The 25,378-nt window shown below is 39.3% G+C and overlaps 1 protein-coding gene across 3 annotated transcripts in view; it reads left to right on the top strand.

Annotated features, from left to right (window-relative positions):
- Positions 1 to 25,378, top strand: part of adkb (adenosine kinase b) — a 162,114-nt gene that overhangs the window by 92,731 nt on the left and 44,005 nt on the right. For all 3 annotated transcript variants that reach the window (XM_044103675.1, XM_044103674.1, XM_044103676.1), the window contains exon 8: positions 16,088 to 16,258. In XM_044103675.1, coding sequence (XP_043959610.1) covers positions 16,088 to 16,258 — 171 coding nt within the window. The remainder of the gene's footprint in view (positions 1 to 16,087; positions 16,259 to 25,378) is intronic.

Here is a 25,378-nt window from a genome sequence, read left to right on the forward strand (position 1 = left end):
GAATTTCAGAAGTGGAAAATGTGAAGGCAGGTGCTTGAGAGAAAGAGAGAGGGAGAGAGGTTTGGGGAGGGCTGTGCTCACTGGGAAGCAATGTTAAACATCCAGGGGAAATGTTTGTTATTCTAATGGGATACCACCATGGTAACAGCTTTTAGAGACTCCCAAGGCTTTGTATAGAGTGCATGCACGCATTCATCAATCTCGCCTAATTTCTTTGGGGAATTAGCAAATATAATCAGTCCCTTTTCTCCGAGTTCTCACCTGTTTATCGACAAGAATATTACGGGGAAATTTAGCAGAACGCGACCCTCTAGGAGGTGGGGAAAGCGATTAATATAAATCACAAATTGCAGCGTGGTGCTGAATGGATTCAGAAGTCATTAATGTTCCTTTCGCACTGAATGACAGACAGATAGAATAGCTTACATTTTGCCCATACCTACTTGCTTTGAAGAAAGAAAATCGTTGGAAGGAAGACCAAAGCTCTTTTGCTTATATTACATCTTCAGGTTAAACATGTTCTAAAGGTAATGAATTATGCTATTTTGAAACTTAATACGTTTACAAGGATTTAAAGCAAATTGGAGTGAACTCATTTACATAACTTGACAGGGAGAGAGGGAAAAAAAAGACCCTCACTGACGCCGTGCCTTCGTCTTTTTTGAAAAGGCTCCAGTAACCTGTAAGCCTCCTTTCAGTTCTTTACCTCTTTTTTTTTCCTCCTCTCTCCTTCTGCAGATTTTCTTAAGTGGCTTATGTGAATTGCAGTTGCCACATTGAAGCGGGGAGTGTACTGAATAATTTTCTCCCTTGCCGTGACCGTCTAACAACAACAAGTCGAACCTGTGCATGTTGTGATGGAGAGGTTTTCACCCGCAGCACCTCAGTGCTGTAGGAGTGCAGCCTTACCTAAAGCTAAGCCTGCAGCTGGAACAACTTTCCATCAAACTCACAACGCTGCTCTCTTATCTTCTGGCATTTCTCTCTGATACAAATAGCCAGGACATGATATAGCCAGCTCCATGCCATGTCTGGTGTAGTCCCACCACCCCGGTCTTTGTGAAATATAATGCCTTTAACTCACCAGATTTTTATTTTTTTTGCCTTGGCTGGTTTTTTCCATCTGTAGCTCAGACAGAGACCACTGTGTTTGCTCATCTTGGCCAGAGGCCAAAGGCTCTTTCTGATATAATCCCCGACCATCGATCAGACTTTGTTTACTCTAACATGGTTTCTCTCCCCTCCAGCAATTAGAAGGCAACCTTCCACCTCCTGCTCTTCAGACTGGCTTTATACGTTTATTTTTCCCTTAAGTGGTAATTTTTCATGTTGCAGCTAAGCTCTTAGAAATGTGGGTGTATATTAAGTAATTGATATTCTTCAACCAGACGGGTATGAGAGGTACCTAATTCCCAGTGACCAAAAAGTGTTTTCACTGTACCAAAGGTACATTAATTAGACATGATTCCCCCATTTATTTATTTCACCACCCAAAAGAATGCAAAAGATTGCTTTATCGTATTTAGAAATCAAATAAAAAATACCACTTCCCCTATCTGGAATACAAATATGCATTTACGCTCTTAGAAAACTTGTAGAAAGAGATCGAAATCCTCTTAATGTTAGATCTCTAAATGAATCAAACCTCTTTTGTTTTTGGATGGTTAATGAAGACATTAAGCCTTGTTTATTACTCCTGTACTGTAAACAACAAGCTTTGTGCCATGTACATTGGTTTGAGATTGCAAACCGTTCATACCGAAAAATGATTGTGGCCACATTTAATAAGTAGTATGAACGACCAGGCGAAAATATTGGTATATTGCCAAAATTCATAATGGAGCGTCAAGACCTGCCGTGTGAACGTAGCTTAAGTTGTGTCTGCAGGAGTTTTTTTCTGCAATGTTGGTGAAACTCGAATCACAGTTTCAAACTTGAGTCGCCACCTCTGCTTAACATTTATTTGATGTCTTGAGTCGGCCTGTCATATAAAATCCCAATACATAACATTGAAGTCTGCGGTAGCAGTGAGACCAGATGTCCCATTGCAACAAGGGATGTAAATGCTTTTGCAAAGCTCATGTATTTCCATTCCTATATGGAGTAACTTGGACTGGAAAGCACAGAAAGTTGTCAAAATAAAGCCAAAAAGTTGTACTTCCCCGAGGTGGAAAAGTTGGTGCATTAATAAAAGCAGATCAAGAGAGTGCAGAAGAAGCAGACTCTGGTAATAAATCAAGACATACATGAAGACTTAAACATGCACTGAACTTCCGCTCCACTGGAGAGATGATAAATTGCAGCAGGAGAAAACATCAGACCTGGAGTAAAGTTTCCCCCCAAATGTAGCTCAAATCAGGAAAATAAAGTGTATCTGCTTTTCCATCCGCTGCTGCTCCTCGAATTATGTAAACGTATCACATATTTCAATCAGATTTTCTTCAGTGCTTTTGTTTGCCTGAGGTTTGATTGTTTCATCATCTCACTGATGTCTGGAAGATGATTGCTGCCAACTGTCTTCATCATATTCCTAAAAAAAAAATAAAAAAGAAAGAAAAATCACAGTGATGTATGGAAAAAAATCTTTTGTTTATTTTTCACTCATATCAAATGTCATTTAGATTGATCCATGCATCTGACCTTTGATGAGCTACTAGCCCCTTTTAAAACACTAAGTTAAAGTGAAACTGATCCGCCTCATGTTTTTATTTGCAGACAATGTTTTTCTAAAGCTTCACTAAGCAGGTACAAGAAGATGGAAACCTTTCTGATATGTTTGTGCTAAAAGGATTTTGATGGGGGCAAATCTCATCACTCTTATCTTTACCAAGAACCAGTTTGGTACTCTGCTGAATCTAAAGTAGATTTTGTTATGTGAAAGCACACACTGATGCATCACTGTCCTGCCTCTGTTTGGTATATATGAATAATTAGAGCACAAATGGTTTTCTGCCTCAAAAAATGGCTCTATTTTTAAAAGATTTTTGCTATCGCTTTAAAAAAAAAAAAACCCATACATACTGAGTGTTACTGAGTTTAATTGTTTTAGAACCAAATATTAAACTAACCAGCTGGTAAGATGTCAAATCTGGCTTTCAGGAATACTTTGTCAAACATTGGTTACAGAATAATATCTTATTTCTGGATTATGTGTCCTGAAAAGTGAGGAATATCTTTGCAAAACAGATGTCAAGATGAAGAAACACGAGAAGTTTTGTTCAAAAAAGAAGGTTAAAGAAAAAGTTTTTTAACCTTCAGCAGTTTTTGTGTGTTTTTCTGGCCTTTGTGTTGTGTGCTTTCATTAATTACTTATATCTATAAGACTTTGTCTATGCATGAGAGAGTAAATGTAAAATAATTTCAAAGTTGGCATTTTAAACTGGCTTTAAACATCTTTTCTTGTCAGTTAGTGTGGAAAGCCTTATAAAAACATATTCTCTGTACATCTAGTCTGCAGAAGGAACATTTGTATCTTCCGTCTCACAGCCAGATTGAACGGCAGACATGCTGCGACATCTCATAGGAAACACAGTGTTGTTTCCTGTTTCCATTTGAAAGATCTGAAATAAAAAAATAAAAAAAGTTTAGTCTTCACTTGGTAACAGCTTACACACTGAAGAGTGTTGTCATTAAAACAACCTGGTATTTCTTATTATGCATTCAGTGATCGGAAACATACTTGTTCTAACCGGCTTGCAAGACTAAATCATTTTGAAAATCATTCGATTCAGTTTCCAGGTCCATCTTTATGAACAACATAATGAAAAAGAAAATGGTAATTACACACACAGTTAAATTATTCATATTTATTTTTATCTACCTAACGGATTGTTTGAAATTTTGAATACAATGTAATTGCTAACTTAACCTTACATATTACTTCTTTATAAAACAAGCCTCTAATATATATTAGTTGTTTTGTCCTGCTGAGAGGTGATATTGCCCTTTGTGCTGAATTATCAAAGACAAACATTATGCCAAAGCCTCCAGACCCTTTTAATTTAACATCTAAGACATTTCTTTGCCCTGATACTTTTGGCAGACAACCCAGACGCCCACCAGCAGCTTTTGATTTTGGGTTTTAATTTTTGCTTTAGGCTTAGCAGAATAAAATGAATTTATTCTCTGGCTGTCATTGTATACAGTTTATCCTTAGATTTGTTTCTGAAGTGGAAGAAGGTTTTAGTGCTCTACATTTCTAACATCTGAGTAGTTTGTGGGGGGAAAAAATGCCTTTTACTCAATCGAGAGGAGCAACTTGGACAATTACTCGCAGACGGAGGATAAGTACTGGAATGGTGGCCAACTTTTAATGGTGCTGTCATGCATTTATTGTGATAAGTTAAAAGCTCCCTTGGTGTCTTTCAGTTTTCTGCTGCTTTCAGTTTTGATCAGTAAGAGTTTAAAGTCCTGCAGAGGAATTTCCATCTGGTGGGATTAACCATGCACAGGTACCAAACTCTTCACTCTCCAGGCAGCTTAAACTTCAGCAAAAACTGACACCTTTTTTTTTTTTTTTTTTTTTTAAATCAAAACCCCAAATAATAGGAGTCTTCATTGAACATATGCCATCATGTACAAGACTTGTAAACTTTTTCTTTGTTGCTTGAGTTTGTGCTCTTATCTGTGTGCAGTGAGTGTTTTCTTCCTCGTGGTCCTGAATAAAATCAAAGATAATCAGAGCTGACTTGCAGCATCGTCACAGTAGGTAAAGAAATGTGGTGTGAATAAACAAACTCTGAGCTGTCTTTGCTCCAGCTCCGTTTCTCGCTGCTTGTCATTTTATATAGCTATATCTTTCTTTTTCTTTTTTTTTTTTGGTTTTGCATAATTCCACGGTGCATTGGCTTGGCTTGATTTGATTTAAAACCTTTAAGACCTCAACTTTCAAGGAAATTGGACCTGTGGTATGAAAGTTCACACTTTTTGCCTCGAGGCAATTGATTTCTTCCGAGCTTGATTTTAGTGTTGTAGCAGTACTAGCACGGCGTGTTAGAGCCATGTTACATGTCACATAGGGCTAAGGATGCTTGAACCTGGCTGTAAGTGCCTGGGTAATTTCATCACTTAAAGTTGAGCCACCCATGTGTTGAGGAGAAATGTTGTTTGTTCTCGATAAACCAATAAATCAGAGGAGATTTAAGATTAAAAGCATCATTAGAGTGCAGTAAATTCTCTGATTAGCTACACGTCTGATTTACTTTCTGAACAATTAATTGTAAAAGGAATAATAACATGGAATGCTACTTACTTTATATACAAATTTTATAAAAGGGTCAAGTTTGGCTTTAGTCTATTTTTGGTCTGGATAAGTATAGAAAAAAAGAAAACATTATGGAAAAAATTGCATTCCCAGCGTTTATCTCTTGCACCTCACTTCCTAAAAGATAAAAATCCACATTTCCAAAAATAAACTCCTCAAGCAAATTTGTTCCTAGTTCTATCACTGGGCAGCTCACAATGGCAACATGTTGAAGTAACTCTGTTAAATTAGTTATTTGTTTTTTGTAGAATTTGGATCATAATATTTTGCTGTTTTTTTTTTTTTGGACAGTTGTCCCATCTTGTTTTGGATGTTGTGCAGCTTGAAGGATCTACAGTGGAATGGTTTATGTCAGTAGTATTCATGTGTATCTCTAGCACGACTTATGGGTAAATTGAAATGCCTGCAATGTTTTTCAGATTTTTATTTGCAAAAAAATGTTACGTTGTCACTTTCCTTCCTCTTCCTAATTATGTACTTCCCTATGTTTGCCCATCACATAAAATCTCAATAAAACAAATTGAAGTTTGTGGCTGTTATGTTATGTGATGAAGGCAAAAAAAAAAGTTAAAGGATTTTGAAGCAAAGCTTTATCAACAGTTAAAGTGGGCTCTGGGTCAATTTGCTACTTGGCCAGCTCATACCCGGCCAAACCTCCTGCTACTGCTACCGCTACTTGTCTAGGTTCTGCCAAAAGCTGCTATTTTCATTTGGATCTACTGCAAGTTTTTAGCCTCTCAGCTCATTTTAAATTCTAATTTTGTGATTAGGCAAAAAAAAAAAAGAAAAAAAAAAAAGAAGGGGGAAAGAGGGGCGGAATGTTTAGAAAGCTCTCGATAGCTGTTGGTGTTTTCATCTGGGGCAAATCATTTTTTAACACTTTCTGTTAGATGATTTTTTTGAAAGCAAACATAAATAATTCAAAGTTAATCTCCTGCCGAATGTTTTCCTGTTTGGCTGGAGTGCACAGTCAGAAGTTATTATTAGACTAAATTTAAGCAGCCCCGTGTCCTCAGCTCTTAGCAGTAGGCACCAAGCTCTTGCATTGAGTTTGACAGCCTTCTCACAATATTGTGCAAGGGTGCTCGCTTAGCTTCTCATGCTGCTTAAATGCAGTATGGCAGATGGATAGTATTTGCAGGAGAGAGTCGGGGTCTCACCCTCCTTCTTCCTGCTTTTTTTCAGTCTCTTGCCAGTACCTCAGACATTTCAAGGGGGAAATATGTATCAAATTAACTCTTAGCAACAGGGCCTCTGAGCTCCCTGCCCTTGTCTTTTCAGCAATCAGAGCTTTGTTATTTTAGTCTCTCAACCAAAACCAAACTGGATTCAATGGCCTCAGCAATTACCTGTAATTTTCCAACCTGGTGCACTAGCTTTCACCAGAGCAACTCAGAACAGTGAAAGATTGTCTCCTCGGTTCCTAATTTTAGCGTCCGGGCGAGGTGCAATAACTCATGGACATCAGCAGAGTGGCGCTTTTGGAAATGTTTGCTTTCCTGCAGCGGGGATTTTGTGGGGAGGATTTACTTTGTCTGAGCACAACCTCTTAAGCACTGAAACTAGACACCTCCGAATCTGCAGAATCGACACAGAACCTCTGCTTTCTACATCTGACCCATAAAGTAATCTGTCCTCTCAGGCCAATTCAGAAGAGACAACTCCTTACCCAGACATCTGTTTTCACATGGTGGTCTTTTATTCGCATTAACCTTGTCTCCCCCATGTTAAATAATCTGATATTTTACATGTTGCCTTTAAATTGTGCAACTCTCTGCAGTACATCCACTGAAAGTACACATCGCCTTGCAAAACATTTTCCATTTATTGTCACATTATGCCATAAATTCAGTGTACTTTATGGTGATTTTATGTGATTCACAGAGCATAATTGTGAAGTTGAAGAAAAAAAAAATCTGACATTTTTACAAAAGAAATATAAAATTAGATAAAAATTGAAGGCCTCTGAGGTTTGTAGGAGAACTTTAGTGAATAAACAGCAGCAACAAGACCATGAAAAAAATCACAGACAGGTCAGAGAGAAAGTTGTGGAGAAGTTTAAAACCTAGTTTAGATCAAGAAACGACATGGCACTACTGTAAAATGGTGTCGTCATACATCTAAACAGAGAAGAAGGACAACAGTAGTTTTTATCAAAGTATAGTATGTTTCAATGGCTCACTCAAAGTCCAGACTTAAATCTAATTGAATCAATTGAAAATTGCTGTTCTTTGACTTGCAGCTGTTTGCTGTCAATGGAGTTCTGCAGTTTATTGAATCATGTGGTGTGAATAAAAATCCACAACCCATTTTTTCAATGTGTTTTTATGAAATATTTGGTGAATATTTGGTGTACTACTTTGTGTTGATCTTACACATAAAAGCCCAATAGAACACATAAAGGTTTGTGCTTGTAATAAGACAAAATGTTTAAAAACTTCAAGCGGTATCAATACTTTTGCACGACACTGCATGCATGTTTGCGTAAACCAGAGGGATGTTTTCCCTTCGGAGCTACTGAGGGAGAGAGTAGTCCTCACACTAAAATGCAAATTAAGTGCAGTGTGGCACACAAGGACACTTGAGTGTGTGTGTGTGTGTGTGTGCATTGGCAAATTTTAACTCCCTGCAAACCAAACAGTGTGTTCTGGGCTCATCTCCCTGTGATGGAGATAAAGAAAGAGGAACTTGGGTTTGTTTTTCATTTCTTAGATCACATAGTTTGAGGAGAGGGGGAAAAAAAGCTTCTCCTCTGGCTTTGTTTCTTTGATTTTTATCTTCTTACAGAGGTACCATATGGTATCTGTAAGGGAGAGACAGTGTGTACTATGCAATGAATTATTTTGCGGATTAGTATTGGCGTTTAAGCGCTCTTGGCTTTAAATCTTGTCTGTTTTAAATCTTAAGTACATTCCTTGGCAAACCTGCTCCCCCTCGCTCTGGCCGGCCTCCTTCCCTTCGGCCAACACATTTTTTGAAGCTGCAGAGCCTGACAGGAGTGAAAAAAGCAGCCATCTGAAGAGACCCCTTCGTCGATCCTGAATTACTTTGACTGAAATTAAACCAGTTTTTTTCCAGCGTTTTGATGCCAGCAAGACTTGCACTTGAAGCTGTGTCTGTTTTTTCTCCGTCTTAGTATCTTGCAGCATTTCAGTTCAGATTGGAGACCTCTGAGGTTAATGTAATTACAATCTCTGATGGTTGTACAAATTGCAGGTTAGTGGTGTGTCACACCCTCCCCTCAGGTGCTGCAGCAGTCGACTCTAATGTCTTGTTTTATGTGCACCCATTAAGGAGACTTTGGTCAGGTGCATTGGTTTTTAACACAACCTTGCAGTTAGAATTGTATTTTTCTCTTTCTGCAAAAGAAACATCAGGGAATAACCAGGGTAAGATGCTCCAGAGGTTAGCAAGTGATGGCTCTGCCCAGTTGTTAAAACTAGTGTTCGTGGCACATTTATGTAGCCCTGGAGATCTTCCCCGCCACAATTTCCTCATCTTCAAGTTTGCCTTAAAAGCAAAATCCTCCCTTCTGTTTCCAGTACAGCTGGCCTCCCTCCAGCCCCCTTTCAAAAGAAGAGGATGAATTCCTAGATGTCTGATAAGCTTCACTAGAACATGATTCCTAATGGAACAGAGAAGAAGAAGAGGCAGATGCTATCAGCGTGGTTGAATTGCCTCACAGCCAGATCAAACATCCTAAAAGTGCAGTGAATGTGGAATCATGCCGTGAGATTGTTATGCATTTATCTCCTCCGTTGGTAATTGAACCTGCTTCTAAATGAAACCAACTGGCTATTTCAACGTAAACAAAACATAATTTGCATTGTGAATTATCAGCTTTGTGGCTTTTTTTCCCCCAGTCGTTTTCCTTTGAAATAAAAAGCCTCAAATGGATGTTTTTCAGCCTTGTATTTTACTTTCCTCCAACCGTGCCACTTTGTGACACCATTAATCATTTACTTCTGTTTTCTTTTTTCTTTTCCTGTTTATCGAGTCGGAGACGAGCACAGATCCCTACGCTTCCCCCATCATGCGTGAAAGCCTGCGTGTTTATGTGTAAAACAGCAGGACCTTCAGGATCTCAGAGTAAAATATATCTTGCTACACCTCCGTAGCATGCCAGAGGGGCCTTGATGGAGATGGAGTCATACTGAGCTAATGAAGCTCCAAACCTCAGCTATCGATCCACCTCACAACGGTGCTTCACAGAGATAACAGAGGAGGGGAGCAGTGTGTGGCATCACGCACGCTCTGATCTGTGTGACATCTAATTCGGTGTAATGAACCCAGTAAACCAGAGAGCATGATAGGGGGGCTTTCTAATGCAATGACAGGGGTAGCCTGGGCGGCTTTTGAAAAAAGCTTTGAAACACAGCTGGTATATATATATATATATATATATATATATATATATATATATATATATATATATAAAAAAAAATAAATTCCCTTCTCACCCACCGCGGGTGGTGATTCTTCTTCCTCTTAGCTCGGGTCCTCTACCAGAGGCCTGGGAGCTTGAGGGTTCTGCGCAGTATCTTGGCTGTGCCTAGGACTGCACATTTCTGGACTGAGATGTCTGATGTTGTTCCTGGGATCTGTTGTAGCCACTGTTCCAGTTTGGGGGTGACTGCCCCGAGGGTCCCGATGACCACAGGCACCACTGTGGTCTTCACCTTCCAGGCCCTCTCCAGTTCCTCCCTTAGGCCCTGGTATTTCTCTAGTTTCTCATGCTCCTTTTTCCTGATGTTGCAGTCGCTTGGTATTGCCACATCCACCACAACGGCTTTCCTCTGTTGTTTATCCACCACGACTATGTCTGGTTGGTTCCTCACCATTTTGTCTGTCTGGATCTGGAAGTCCCACAGGATCTTAGCTCGGTCATTCTCCACTACCTTCGGGGTGTTTCCCACTTTGATCTTGGGGGTTCCAGTCCATATTCTGCACAGATGTTTCTGTACACTATGCCTGCCACTTGGTTGTGTCGTTCCATGTATTCTTTCCCTGCCAGTACCTTGCACCCTGCTGTTATGTGTTGGACTGTCTCAGGGGCCTCCTTGCACAACCTACACCTTGGGTCTTGTCTGGTGCGGTAGATCTGGGCCTCAATTGCTCTGGTGTTTAGGGCCTGTTCCTGGGCGGCCATGATGAGGGCCTCTGTGCTGTCCTTCAGTCCAGCTTTTTCCAGCCATTGGTAGGATTTTCTGATGTCAGCCACTTCGGTTATTTGCCGGTGGTACATCCCATGCAGGGGCTTGTCCTCCCATGATGGTTCCTCCGGCACCTCAGCTTCTGTTCCCCATTGTTTGAGACATTCACTGAGCACATTGTCTGTTGAGGCTTTGTCCCTGATGTATCTATGGATCTTGGATGTCTCGTCTTGGATAGTGGTTCTCACACTCACTAGTCCTCTGCCTCCTTCTTTGCGGTTCGTGTAGAGTCTCAGGGTGCTGGATTTGGGGTGGAACCCTCCATGCATTGTTAGTAGTTTCCGGGTCTTAACATCTGTGGCCTGTATCTCCTCCTTTGGCCAGCTAATTATTCCTGCAGGGTATCTGATTACTGGTAGGGCATAGCTGTTTATTGCACGGATCTTGTTCTTGCCATTGAGCTGGCTTCTCAGGACTTGTCTTATTCGTTGAAGGTATTTGGTTGTGGCTCTTTTTCTTGTGATCTCATCAAGGTTGCCATTTGCTTGTGATATTCCCAGGTATTTGTAACCTTCCTCTATGTCTGCTATTGTTCCAGCTGGCAGGATAGCTCAATAGATAAGTCAGCGGTTTTTCACCCGGTCGACCCGGGTACGAATCCAGGTCGAAACCGGAAAAAGGGCGCTATCCTGTCTGGGTCCTTAGGCAAGATCCTTCAAGCTACAGCCTACCTCATAACATGAGAGACACAAAGAAGCAAGGAAACATGCCGGCTCAGACGTCGCCCGGCCAAACAAGGTCTGCGTCAGGTGCTGGGGAACCAGAGCACCTTGACGATAAATGGGCTACTGGAACAACGAGGCGGACAACGAAGCGGAAATATATATATATATATATATATATATATATATATATATATATATATATATATAAAGTGACAACATGTCTCTGAAATTCCAAGCAAAAATTTTGTTTTTATTTCCAGAAAATGAGAAATGGTCAAAATAACCAAGAAGATGCAGTGCTTCAGACCTCAACTAATGCTAAGAAAACAAGTTTATATCCATTTAGAAACAACATTACTAATGTTTTAACTCTGAAATCACTATTTGGTGGAGTAACCATGAGGTTTTCAATGGGGTTCAGTGCAGTGGTACCTTAATTTTTTCCAGAGCTTTCTGAAAGATAATCATGCTGGACTTTTAAAATAACGCCTATACATACTCCACAAATATTTCATAGTTCATATTTCAAAAAGCACATCATTGAAGGATTGGGCCTAACACAACTGACAGAATCCAACCCACATTGGAAATAGGACTGGATGATTTAACTGAAAAAGTTATTATGATGGAGGCGTTTCATATCAGTCGATTTTGATGATTATTTGTTAGGTTTTTGTATTAAATATCTGAAATATTGACAAACGTTTGGTATGACCTTTTCCGTTTTATCCACAGTTTTTACTTTTTTTTGTTTATAAGCAGTAATGAGGCATGATGACGAAACATTAGACTTCTTCTGCAAGTTAATCAGCAGGTTGCTGCTAGGCAACCAGAGATGCCACCAACCTTGCTTAGCTCACTGTGACAGCTTGATTAGCTAAAGGATTACCTTGACCTAAATCTACCAAAATGCTGTGAAGTTCTGAATTGGAGGGAGTTCAGTAAATATTCTGTGGATTGAATATTCCATATTCTATCAGATGTATTATCTATAGATATTGATATTGTGCAGAGGGCTGTTCAACTATGACTGCAATTGCCCATGTCCTGTTTGAAACTACACAGCGCAAATCATGATTCTGCCACCACTGTGCTTGACTGCGATTGAAGAAAAATTATTCATGTTAAATGCACATCTAAAAACCCATTTAGATGCACATCTAATGCATCTAAATGCGTTAAAGGTCTGCTAACACATGTGAACCTGCTAAGAGGCTCACAGGAACTGTTAACCTAAAAGTGTTTTCTGGTGATGTTAATTAACTAGATTTTAAAGGCACAACATGTCTTCCACATCCCCACTTCTGACTAAATTAGCCACATGATGCATGGTATATAGACATATAACAGGTAAGATATAAGTTTACCATCGCTGTATGAACATATTGAGCAAATGCTACTGATTCAAATAATGGTGATTTATCCAGCACAGAACGGCTCTGGAAATTAGGAGTTCAAATATTTCATTTTCCTGCTCTAAATTAGCCCTTTCACATCAAACAGTGTAATTTCATTCACTCTTAGTTTAGAAATAATGATAACCCCTCACTGAGACGTTTATTTGTAGTTGCGTAAATAAAACCGTAAAAGATCCAGGGATTTTATTTAATTTAGGAAAAAATTGTAGTGGAGATAATTACTCTGTTCACTGAGGCGGTGATGGTTTAAATTTGCTCTATCATTCCTCGGTAATAAAAGGTGTCAAAATCGTCATGACACTCCCACTTATCCTAGCTGATTTAAATAGACCTGGAAGAAAAAAAAAAAAAAGAAAAGAGGCTTCTTTTTTCCATGACCACCTCCACTGCTGGTGCAAATGAAAATGCCCTTCCCAAAATAGATCATTTTTACCCTTCAGATGTCCACTTTTATTTTAAGCCTGGCGACACCATGCCATCCATCACACTCAGCCTTTCAGATGTGAGCAACCCCGGGGAAAACACTGATACTATGCTGGGGAAGTGTGATAGCATGCTGCAGCCGAGTTGCTGGCTTCTCTATGGTTAGATTACCACTAATTTAATCTCAGAGTAGCATTTAAATTTTCTTTCTCCGAGTAAAGTGGAAGTTGTTCCTCTCTTTATAGTAAACATTGAAAATGGATGCTCTCCCTTTCCAGCTCTTCCCTCAAATTACTAGTTGACATGGCCAGATATCACGCTGGATTGTCGTCTGCCTGGAAAAATGCACATCTGGATGCTTTACTGAGTGTTTTGGCTGGGTGGGAATTATACAAAGTGTACCCAGCACTTTGATCATCTTGACCTGGAAATGTGATAGTCCCTCAACTTCACAGGCCTCCCTGACACCTAGGAAACTGGAGCTGGTAGTCTTGATACACGATCTGCACCACAGTACTAAAGACTAAACTTCTCCTGTTTCCTACTGGTGGTAATTTTGCACGCCTCAGACTTTTTTTTTTTGCTTCTTTTTCCCACAAGCCAGTTGAGTTTAATTTGTTTCTACTCTGGTCTGTATTTTACATTCATGAATAGAAGAGAAACCACTCATGTCTTTGCACTTTATGTTTTATAAACCCCAACTATACTTTTGAGGTCCATAACAAACTAACAATGTGAGTCAGGATTAGGGACGTTTCTCTCTTGCGTGGTTTCTTGCTTTTTTTTCTTCTTTTTTTTTTTCTAAATTGTAAAGACTATAGTTTGTTTCGTATGTGTTTGTGTTTATCTAAGCAGTTTGAAGTCATTAGCATTTGCAGAGTGTGCACACAGACAGGCCTTATGGGTGTTAACAAGGAGAAAGTTTTCCAATTTTTAGTTATAGCTGCATATGAAGTCTTGTAAAAGTATTGGGCTTTTTCGCGTTTTGCCATGTTGCAACCACAAACTTTTGTCTGTTCTATTGGGATTTTATGTGGTAGAGTAACACAAAGCAGCACGTAATTGTAAACTGGCAGGAACTGACACATTATACAAGTTTTTTCTTTTTCTTTTTTTTAGAAGTTATACTCTGAAGAAATGTATTGCAAACAATCGTACTTTGTAAAACCTCCATTAGTTTATTTTTCTATCAACTTTGCACATCTAGAGGCTAAAAGTGTTTGGTCTTATTTCTATTTAAAATAGCTCAACCCTAGTCAGCTTGGATGACTAGGGTGAACATATATGTAAAATGTATGTCCTACACTTTTTCAATTGGATTTAGATTTGGACAAATCTGCACATGAATATCCTTTGATCTCACAACTGAGAATAAATTTTGCATCAGTTCCATTCACCTATTTGTTGCACTTGATTTTATTTAGGGTTATATGAGTGAAAGGGGGCTAACAAATCCACACCACTTTTTAAATTTTAATTTGTAGAACAATTGAAAACCCACAAATAATCATTCGTGCATACACTGCAAACCTTGACTCGGCTAGAGTAGTTGGAACATAAAATACTGGGGAAAACAGTTATGATGCATCAGTAATCGTGCAAGGCATTGAATTTCTTCCTAAATAACTTCAGAGTTTACCGTTCTTAGCAATTCAATGCCATGTCAGTCCTTCTACGGACAGAGGCGGTGTAAAGCTGTTGCCCTGCTTTTAAAGTTCACCACCCTTTTCAGAACTGCCCCATCAAGTCTTCCGCCTTTGATCAGTGTTAACATAACGGCTAACCCTGACAGTTTATTTTCTGCTTTTGTCCAAAAAAGACCATTTGTGTCAGAGAACAATCTCCTCTTCCTCTGGCACATTGGCACACCTCAAAAGAAAAATGTCAGGGTCAGAGACGGGCCATTAGCCCAGAGTGGGCTCTTTTTTGTGCTCCCAGAACCCATTGAAAACACCTTTTTTAGTCTTCAACAGATGATACTGTGACACAGCGACGACGGGCTTGACCTGAACCTTGACTTACAAACGTAAAAGAAAAAAGGAAACACTGAAGCCTTGGGGAGGAATGACTGAATGACACGTTGAATGCCTCATAAAGAACGTACCTGCTTTGCATGGCTACATTGTAATACCTTGTATGTTAAATTAACGACGCAGTCACCCTCTATTCATGGGTATTATACCCTTCTTTTTCACTGAGGTCGCGCCTCTGTTGGTGCAAATGTCATAGCGCTTTAATGAGAGCACCACTGTACCCCATAATAGGAGCTTTTCAAGCAGATTAAATGTATCACTGTGCTGAAAACTTTCCTTTCCTCTCCTCCACCCCTTTGGCCCTATTGTGACACCGTGGTTTTACAGAGCAGCTTGTTGCTGAAAAACAAGGTTAAGAAAGATCGGTATCAAAGGAGGAGTGTTTTTGTGTGGCTTGCGGGAGAGTCTCGCTTCAGGTTTCCACCTGAAACACAAAGGTGTTTTCTTACCTGATTTGTATTCATTCACACAATGAGTGGGCCTGCCTCTCTTGTTTCCAAGTAAGGAGAGTCCAGACGAGACTTTTGTTTGCCCTATCATTGGATACGTGCTTGTTGCTTCCTCCGGTACGAACCTTGGAGTCCAGCCACATGGCTTTGTCGTTGATGGGTTTTTTTTCCTGCTCTTTTTCCTCTTCTTTGTTGTTTTGTTTATGTTATAAAAAGCTCTTTCAGATCTGCATTTGAGCACTGCTGTTGATTTTTCCATCTTCAGGATCCAGTATTGTGGCAGTAGTATAAGGCTATGTCAGCCAAACAACTGCAAGCAGAATCCAAGCCCCAGCAGTTTTGTCATTTCAGTTCATAACAACCTGCTGCTGTTCAGTCTGTATAAAGCTTATCTGCATACTGACAGTTTATATCCACTATATGTTCTGCAAAAATATAGAATATTTCTTTGCAATTTTCTAAGACTGGCTAAGTATTTATGTCAATACACTTGCCTCATTCCTATTCAAGCCATCCATACATCCATCCAAAAATACAAAATTTGGATATGACATATATATATAATTTTGTGCTCTGAAAACGCTAAAGCAATCCTTACTATCCTCTGACTTCTTCTGTTGTAGGGGTTTTTCCTGACCGTGTCTCCAGAGTCGATCCTTAAGGTGGCAAAGCATGCTTCAGAAAACAACAAAATCTTCTGCATGAACCTCTCTGCACCATTCATCAGCCAATTCTTTAAAGAGCCCTTGATGAAGGTGATGCCATATGTTGACATCTTGTTTGGCAACGAAACGGTGAGTGAACAAAAAAATAAGTAAATAAAAATACATTTAATGCCTCTTTAAGATGTGCAGCAATTAATTTAACCTTATCATTATCATCAGTAAAAGTCAGAATGTAAGCATACTTAAAATGTTAATGCAGAACCAAATTTATATAAGAAGCTTTTATTTAGTAAAACTATGTTTTTTAAAGCTATTGTGTATCTCTGTCTTGGTAGCTACATTAGTCCCCTCAGTACAAACTAAATCAGAGTCATAATTTGGGGACTTATGTTTCACCATTTATTGCTTTCATAAATAAAATCATGGTCAATGTAATTAAATAAAATAATTATAATTAAATATTTTTTAGTTTTTTTGCAAATCAAATCTCAATATTAATGTGAAAATAATTGTTTTCTACAAAGAAATGTCAATTAAAAGCATATAAAGTAAATTCAATATTGCCCCTTTGGCTGCAATCACAGCACTGAGTTTTTGTGACACATCTGGCCACTGCAGGTTTTGTCCATTCTTCCCTCCAAAACAGCTCAAGCTCTGTAAAGTTGCTCTTTGATCGAACTTTAACTGAGCTTTTCAAATCCGAGCACAAATTTTGATTGGATTGAGATCTGGGCTTTCATTTTTGAATATTTTTAAAATAAGCTCAGAATTGCAATGCTCACCTAAAAATGTCTAAGAAATAAATCTTGATTGATTTTATTTTATTTTTTTGTATAAATGTATAAATATCATATAATGGAGACCCATTTCTCTTAGCCACTCTTCAGAAAGAGAAAGACAAGAGAACATGACATGTAGGTACGGTGTTGACACCTATTAGACCTCCAGTTGCCACACAACAATTGGAACTGTGATAGCTGAGGCTGAACTGCTCTTGCTTTTTCTTACATAATTTTTTACCATTATTTGTTTCACATCTGTAATACTTATTTGATGCCTTCTTGGGTTTGACCTTTCGTGGTTAAAGTGAAAGTGTCTCAACAGTTATTGGAGGTATTGCTGTAGAATATTTTTAACAAACGCTCACATCCTCGACAGAATGAATAACAGCGGCTCTGTGACCCTCATGACTTTCCAGGTTGACATTTTTTGATCTCGATAATTCTTTACAACCACTCATCTTTCAGCATAAAGGCTACGACTGTTAAAGTTCAAAGAGAGCTGGACCAACTCTTAAAGGTGACATGAAACCACTGCAAACACCAAAGCTGCTCACTTCCCTTCGAGTCTGAGAAAATGTTAGATTTTTTTTACATACACCAAGTGTATAGGTTTATAAATAAGAGCTCAGTGCAGTGCAGGTTCACACGGAAAGATGTCCAACACTTCCTCTTTTTGATCCATCAGTTGCGAGAATGCATAGCTTTTACAATGCTTTGACCTCTTTACAGACTGACACTGCAAGGGTTTGTGTCCTTTTTTTGTGTCGTAGCCATTTCACAGTGTGCTGCTGTGGTAACAGCTGATTAAGCCTGGGTCTAAAGTGGAAAGAAACCGAAACTACTTAGAAAAGGGACAGTTTAGTTCTATAAAGTTTTAATGCAAGTAGAGAGTAAATATGTGGAGAACAGAGGGTTTGTTTTGTTTTTCCACAAGCATCTTTTTCTCATGTGGATTGAAAAAAAACCATGGCTCACAAAACTATTCATTCCATCCAGGTGATTTTATAAGATTAAAATGATCCCGTCAAATATCTGAGTAAAGTTTCTAACTGAAGAACCAGAGGAGTGTTTTCAGTTACTCTGGTAGGCTCTGTTTTTGCTAATTCTTCAGTATGTGTCCTCTAACATGTCTGAAATTCATATTTTAGGGTTCTAGCTTATTCAGCTTCTTGAATTATCATGAAGCTGATAATTGTTGGGTTTTCCTTTGTTGGGTTTGGCTTAAGGAGCTCTTTCAGCACAGACTCCCATATCTGTGGTAGAGAAATCTTAAAAGATTGAAGGTTAACAACTACATAACCTTTTCAAAGAGATTCACACTCATATTTTTTTTATCTGTGGGATGAAATATAATAATGACGGATATTAAATGTTGACACTTCCAGTATATGCGGGCTTGTACACAAATTGCCGTTTGTTGAGACCGTGGACTCCTGACAGCTGATTGCCAGTCTTCTAAAAGTCCACCAGGTGGAGAGGAAACTTTTGGATTTTGTAACATGTTTTATTTGTGCAACTGCATTGGAGATAGTTTATTGTTGTGTTTTTCCAGGTTTTGTAGTTGTTTGGAAATGATCTTGGGGGACTGACAACCAGTTGATGAGGCAGATTGATGCAACCACCAGCTTTAGGCGATGTAATTTTCTCATTGTTGAAACAACAACATACTTAAGGGCGACACATGAGCATTTTCGGTCTCAGTTGTTTTAAATAGCTAAAATCAGCTAAATTTTCACAAGAGAAATGTGGCACAATTTGAAGCAAATTACAGACTGGCCTCGCCATCTGTATATGTTTTGTATATATTTTGTACATTCTGGTTCATCAACATGTTTCTGTGTAAAATAGCAAATGTTTACATCTCCTACCACTCACTACTTACTCATAAAAAAGACCCAGACACGTCCGTATTCCAAATAATCGGCCTTTGGGAAAAATTTATTAAAATTATGACTTAAAAATCATACAATCAAGGATGTTGCTCTAAGGCCTTACATGTGGATGGAAAATGTCTTTTGCAATGGTTTTCTTCGTTTAATGATCATACATGCATACACAGGTTCATATCTCTGTTATCAATATCATTTTTATTGAAAATTATGAACTCTTTACAGCTTTCTTCCATACCAAAGCGGCATTATGTTAACAGATGTTTGCACCTCTACCCATGTGGTGTAATGTTGCAAAATGAATTGTGGGTAACGAATGTTATCGTCTGTTTTCGAGCTGTTAAAAATGCACTTACTTCACTAGATAAAGTTGCATTCTGATTTTGCAAGACAGAGTTCACTTTAATAAAGAATCTTGAGGCTTTTTCATATCCAGTACCACGAGATTACATCCCTAGTTACTGCCTAATGTGATTTTCTGCAGAATGAGTTTAGGATCTACTTCAAAGCTGCTGTAAAACTGCACTGCAGGTTAAAAATAACTGTATACAGAATGAGTCAACCTATTAGCTTTACCAGATGAAGCTTAAACACTTCTAAAATTCATCTATTTGTGATTTTAAAAGCAGAGTATTGGACCCAGCCGGCAGCATTTAAGGCTCTTTGATTTAAGGCTTTCCGCATTAGGCTAACATCTCCTCTCACTTTGTTTAAATCAAAACTCTCTATCCATTGTTTGATTTCCCTAATTGATCTCCTCCATATCCATTTAACGTCTCACTTATTACAGCCCCATAAAGAGATTAATAGAATTAGCGCAGCGATCATTCATCTCAATCTCGGCAGCATTTCCCTCCGCTTGATCTATTGATTCTTTTTTCTTTTTTTTTTTTCCACCCGCCTGGTGGAAGTGTAAAGCTGTGTTGGAGGTCAAGCTGTGGTCACAGACTGCGGCGCTGCTGGGAAGTATCCTTTAACAGGCCAGAGTAGCCTGACTCTGTGTCCCCACCTGGACCAACTGCACCTAGGCGGGGGGGAAGGGTGAATGAAGGAGTGGATGTTCTTTAGGCTGAACTTGCCTCCCTGCTGCTAAAGCTACTAAACAGAGCCCAGCCTTCAGGTTCGGGATGAGGTCCCCAGAACAGGACAGAGCTGGAAGAAACTGCTCAGCATTGGAGGATTTATTGCTCCTGCTGACTTCAGCTTTTTTTTCCTTCTTTTCTTTCCGCAGCCGACATAAAGCTTTCCTTTTACATATGCACCTCTCTCTCTTTCTCTCTCTCTCTCTCTCTGGTCCTCTCTCTCTGTGTTGCTCCCTAATTGCTGGGAGGAACATTTCTGTCTCCTAAACTGCAGTGTACATTTTTACAAGTGGTATGTATTTTTCAGTTGGGCGGTACTGTAACTTTCTGCTCACACCTCCAGTTATTGCACTTTAATGACTATGGATAATTGCATCTTATGTTTGTTGAAGGAAATTATCTCTTTTGGACTCTGTCAGGGCTTGTATGTAAGGGTAAGACAGGACTCAGTTGGGAACAGAGCAGATATTCACTCCGAAGCAGTGAGGTCTTCAAGGCTCAGTGTAAGACTAATGCCTGTCCGGTGTGTTTTGACTCCTTTTAGCCTCCTTCCCTCCCCTCGTGCCGTCCCATATCTCACCTCCTCACTTTGGCAGCTGGGAGGAGGGAAACGGGGAATGACTGCTCATACAGTCGAGCCCCAGACCTCCCATTGTGCACAGGCCAGACAAGGTTGGCGGTCATGCAGTGGTGCGTGATGAGTGACAGGCAACAGGGCTGCCTCGCCCACGCTCGGCCCCCCTCTGGCCCGCCCAGCCGTCCTTTCACCCCGACTTCCACCCCCCGACGTGATGGATAAGCCTCGGCCCCGCAATGCTTTCATAACAAGTCAATGACAGTCAGCATCATGCAGTCTGACTCCTGTTGCCTCGCAGAATGTGCCATAAGGGAAGGCTAATGTGTCTGCTTGTCTCTGCCTTCCTCTCCCACACTCACTGAGTCACGATCCAGAACTACCCTCAACGGGAGGTGGGGGGGAAATCTGCTTAAAGCAGCTATAAGAGCTCATATTCTGAAAGTGGCTGGCGTTAGGCTTGAGCAGGATAGTTTTTGAGAATCGATTGCTACTTTTTTTTTTTTTTAATCATGAAACTTGTTTCATCCAGATCATAATTCTCTTTCTGCTTGCTTAAAATTCCAAAACAGACTTCAAAAAACATCAACAGTTTCGCTTTTTTTTTTTTCTCCTGTTTTTTTTTTGTTTTTTTTTTTGCCTACTCCTGAAGTGGAAATGTGTCTGTGTTTCTGCCCTGAGTAATTCTGCTATAACTCGATCCTGCTGGTACTTGTTTAAAACCTGGCATCGGTGTGGCCTGCCTGGCCCTATCGGCAGCCCTGTGCTTATATAACAGTCTCCCATCCATCCTGTAATTACTGCCTTTTTGGGGCATAGTGTAGTGTCTGTTCCTTCGCCGTTGGAAGGGGTGGGAGTGGGATCCAGAGCGACGCCGTTTCTGTGTTGTCGGGCCCTTTGAGATGGAGCCGACAGAGGCGCGCAGACATCAGAGGCTACTTCATTTAATTGGCAAACATGTCGCGTGATAACCTGGGAACAGCGCAGGCCTAATTGAGTCCTCCTGTGCCGTCCTCCTCCTCACTACCTGACACAGGACCCAGGGCATTACATTTCCCTTGGTTTTAATGGCCGCAGTTAATTAGGACCGAGCGAGGGAATCATTACCGCTGGAAAAACCGCATGCCAGTGGATTCGCCGATTAAAATTATCCACAATTTGCTTTTGCTGTTTGAGCATATGAGATAAACCACACAATGGGGGGAAGGAGGATTGGATCATTACTGGTGGATTTGTGTTGTGGAATTTTAGACATATTATAAACGAATGGGATGATTAATCAGCGCTGAGTTAATCACCCTGACTGATGTGTTTTTTTTTTAAGCCAGTTCATTTGGGTTTCTCAGTAGGATAGGCTGGGAGAAGATTCTTGCAGTGTGATAACTTTCAGTAGAAACATCATAGTTTCACAGCATTTCCACAAGAAACACAATATAATTACTTATTTAACGTAAAAAAATCAACAACTATCTTTTCTGTTATTAATGTAATGTGACATACTTATTCAGCTTGATCTGCCCTGACAGCTAATACCCAGTTTTTGATCATTAAATACATCATATCTAACTATCATTCCAAGCTCAGTCTAACAGCAGCAACTCTTTAATGTGGAAAGTCAATGTTATCTACCTTTGATTCAAAGTCAGCGATACCAGAAGCTTTTTAGAAAAAAGTGTACTATCTGTATGTGAAGACATACATGTACATTTCTTTCAACCTGTGAAAGAGCGAGAGAGAGCAAGACATCAGTAGATAAAAGTAAGACTCAGCAGAATACATCTGAGTTGCTTTGTTTTATTCTTTTCAGCATTGAACTTCTATTCAGTATTGGACGTGCTTGAATGCCGCTTATTGTCAACCATCACAAGATCTGTGACAAGAATCTACAGTGCATGCCTGATCTCTCATTGCTCTTAAGGTGAAGCTTTAATTGACTAAAACTTGCATGCAAGTCACATTTTTGCTAAAACAAAAAAGCAAAAACAAAAAAACCAGATATCGAATACGTTCACAAAACATGATCGATACTGATCTCTATTTATCGTTGTTCTGATTCACAGACTTACATTATGGAAGTAGATTATTTCTTACAATGTTATACATTTTCTTTCCATTTTGCTCTTTATAACATAGCTAGTATAACAAACTTGTTAGTCAGTCAGTCAGCTAGAATTAGGCTGCTGGTAGTTTCCCTAACTACAATTTTAAATAGTTTTGCCTTAATTAGAGTGATGTGGGCACTTTATGACAGTCTGTGCAGTTTATTGTAAGCAGGTTGAAAGTGTAGTCACCTTGTTTCAGCCACCTGACACAAACAACTGTGCTACTCTGTGCCTCATGAAACAAGACAAAACAGGAGAAAGCTTTGGGTTATTCAGGCACTTCCTCATGCATCTCATTAAAAGGTCTTAAATCTGTATGTGTATTTTGACAAAAGTTTGTTCAAACTGATAATGACCTTAGATCAGTTCATGCTTGTTTTTCAGTGCAAGTTTTTATTATGGAAATGGTTTAAAAACCTTCTTTCTCAATAAAACAGCTCTAGACAGGAGTAGCTTTTTTTTTTTGGCCGGGAGCTAATACCCAACAACCTCTTCTGTGCCATTAACATTTATATACCACCCCCATACATGGAGCTCCACATGTGTCCCATTGCTGCCCAATGCATTTCTCCAGCTCCGCACTCAGAGGGAGGGGATTTATATGGGTTCTGGACCCATCTTCCAAATGAGAGACAGTCATTGTAATTGAATACGCAATAGGTGAGCCATTTAACAAAAGTGGAAATGGCATTCAACTATGTATTAATGTGCTTTGCTGAGGCAAAAAAGGGAGCCATCATCATTTCAGTGTTCAAGCTGTTTTAAAAGAGCATTTAGCCTGCCATCTCTCCAGGCCATGAGAGCAAAAATGACACAGATTTCTTTCTGCTCTCTTCTTTGTGTGAATGTTCTTCACCTAATATTTTCTGTGTTTGTCATGCCTTTTCTTTCCACCCATCCCTCAGCAACTCACTGTAATCTAGGTGAAGGGATACAAGCAGCCCTACAGAAGGTTATTGTCATGAAAAACCCCTCTGGCCTTCTGGCTCACAGCCCCATTTTTCTCTTTTCTCCTCCTGCATCCAGTGTGTGTATTTATGCGTAAAGGCAGAAGGCGTGAACAAGTATGGGTGTGAGCGTGCATATATATATAAAACCTGGTTTAACAGAAACATTTTCAAAGAAAGTTACACAAAAGGCACACTTCCCTTATCACCTCCTTCATGGAGACTTTAAGCTCCTACTATCTGGAAAGAAGTTCAGTCAGCCAAAATCAAAGAACAACAGATGGAAAAAAACCCTCTTATTACTCGGACCATTATTTTTGTTCAATTTAAAATTTAATTGGGCATGACTGCATTGTCATTTTAGTCTGTTCTTACAGGTATTTGGAGTATTCTTCACTGTGTGTATGTTTTAGAGTGATTGTGTCTGTGTTAGTGTCATTTTCATGTTTTTAACCCAGTCAATATGGGAAAAAAATAATAATATAATAATATAATAATATATATATATATATATATATATATATATATATATATATATATATATATATATATATATATATATATATATATATATATATATATATTTCATTATATTTCTCCAGTTACACAACATCCCCTACTTTCCATAAATCTCAAAATATACTATTGATTAGGCAGATATGAAACCTCATCCTACCAAATATTAAGTATGAACTGTATTTTGCAGTTCCATCACACTCTACTATCGCTATGATGATTGTGATTTAATTTATTGCGCAGCTGTTTGAGATTAGCAAATTATCCCACTGTAAGTAGCCATAATGCCACTCATAATATTTAAATTGGTTGATCTCCTGGAACTAATCCAGTTTTTAACAGAATATGTACATTTTCAGCACGGTGAAGATTATGGAACCAGAAACTTATATTATTTTAAATTACCAACTGGGCAATTTATTCATATCCAAACAGGTTTTGGGATACATAAAGCAAGGTAGCATTAAGCTTCAAGAAGGGCCATGACCTCAACCTGCATCTAGGTTTGTGTCTTAAACTTAAAAACAATTCTGCACCAGGAAACTGGATCATTTAACGAGTTTCTGATAAGAACAGGGTTATGCAGTCATAAATATGTCTGAAGGTTGTTGAACGCTATAACAGGCGAGTGGTTTTTCTGCAGCTTGCTAAGGGACATTTAGCCAAATATTTTTAAGAATTTGAATCTATTTGAGAGAAAATCGACAACTTCAAGCTTGTGCGCCAAATTCTTATTTTAACTGCCATTTAACCTTTTTACTACATTATTGCATAATTTTAGTCGAGCTTGAAAAAACAGATTAGTTCAATTAATGATTAAAAGCACCAAAATTATGATGAAATTAATGCCCATGTTCAGTATATATAAGCATCGACTCTGTGGATGGGAAAAGAGAGGGCGATTATATGGCGTCATTTCTTAACATCCCTCCAGAGTCATCATCTGGCTTTGTTTGTTTGATAGACTGCTCAGAAGCCTTATCTCTGTGGCGGGGCCCGTGGCTGTTTATCGCCTCGGTGACGTGTGGATGTACGTGCTCTCTGCTGTCAGTATATGTGGGTGATGGCAAGTTCACTAAAGACCCCTCAGGGTATGAGAAGTACTGTGGGGAAAAAGAAGCGAAGAAATAGTTTCCCCGTGACAGCTCACTCACAGCAGACTGGAGATGTATTCCTCAATGGTGGCTTGGGGAAAAAAAAATAAAAAATCTCGTCTCACTGCCTGAAACAAAGAGATGCGAGAGCCAGATTAGCGTATTACCAAAACAGCTTCCCTTTCAGGCTCTTCTCTCTCCTCCTCCTCCTGTCAGAACTGTCTGCAGAGAACAGGGAAGAACATGAGACATTAACCTCTGCC

The sequence above is a fragment of the Gambusia affinis genome, linkage group LG20, assembly GCF_019740435.1.
Source record: "Gambusia affinis linkage group LG20, SWU_Gaff_1.0, whole genome shotgun sequence".
In the NCBI taxonomy this organism is placed as follows: Eukaryota; Metazoa; Chordata; class Actinopteri; order Cyprinodontiformes; family Poeciliidae; genus Gambusia; species Gambusia affinis.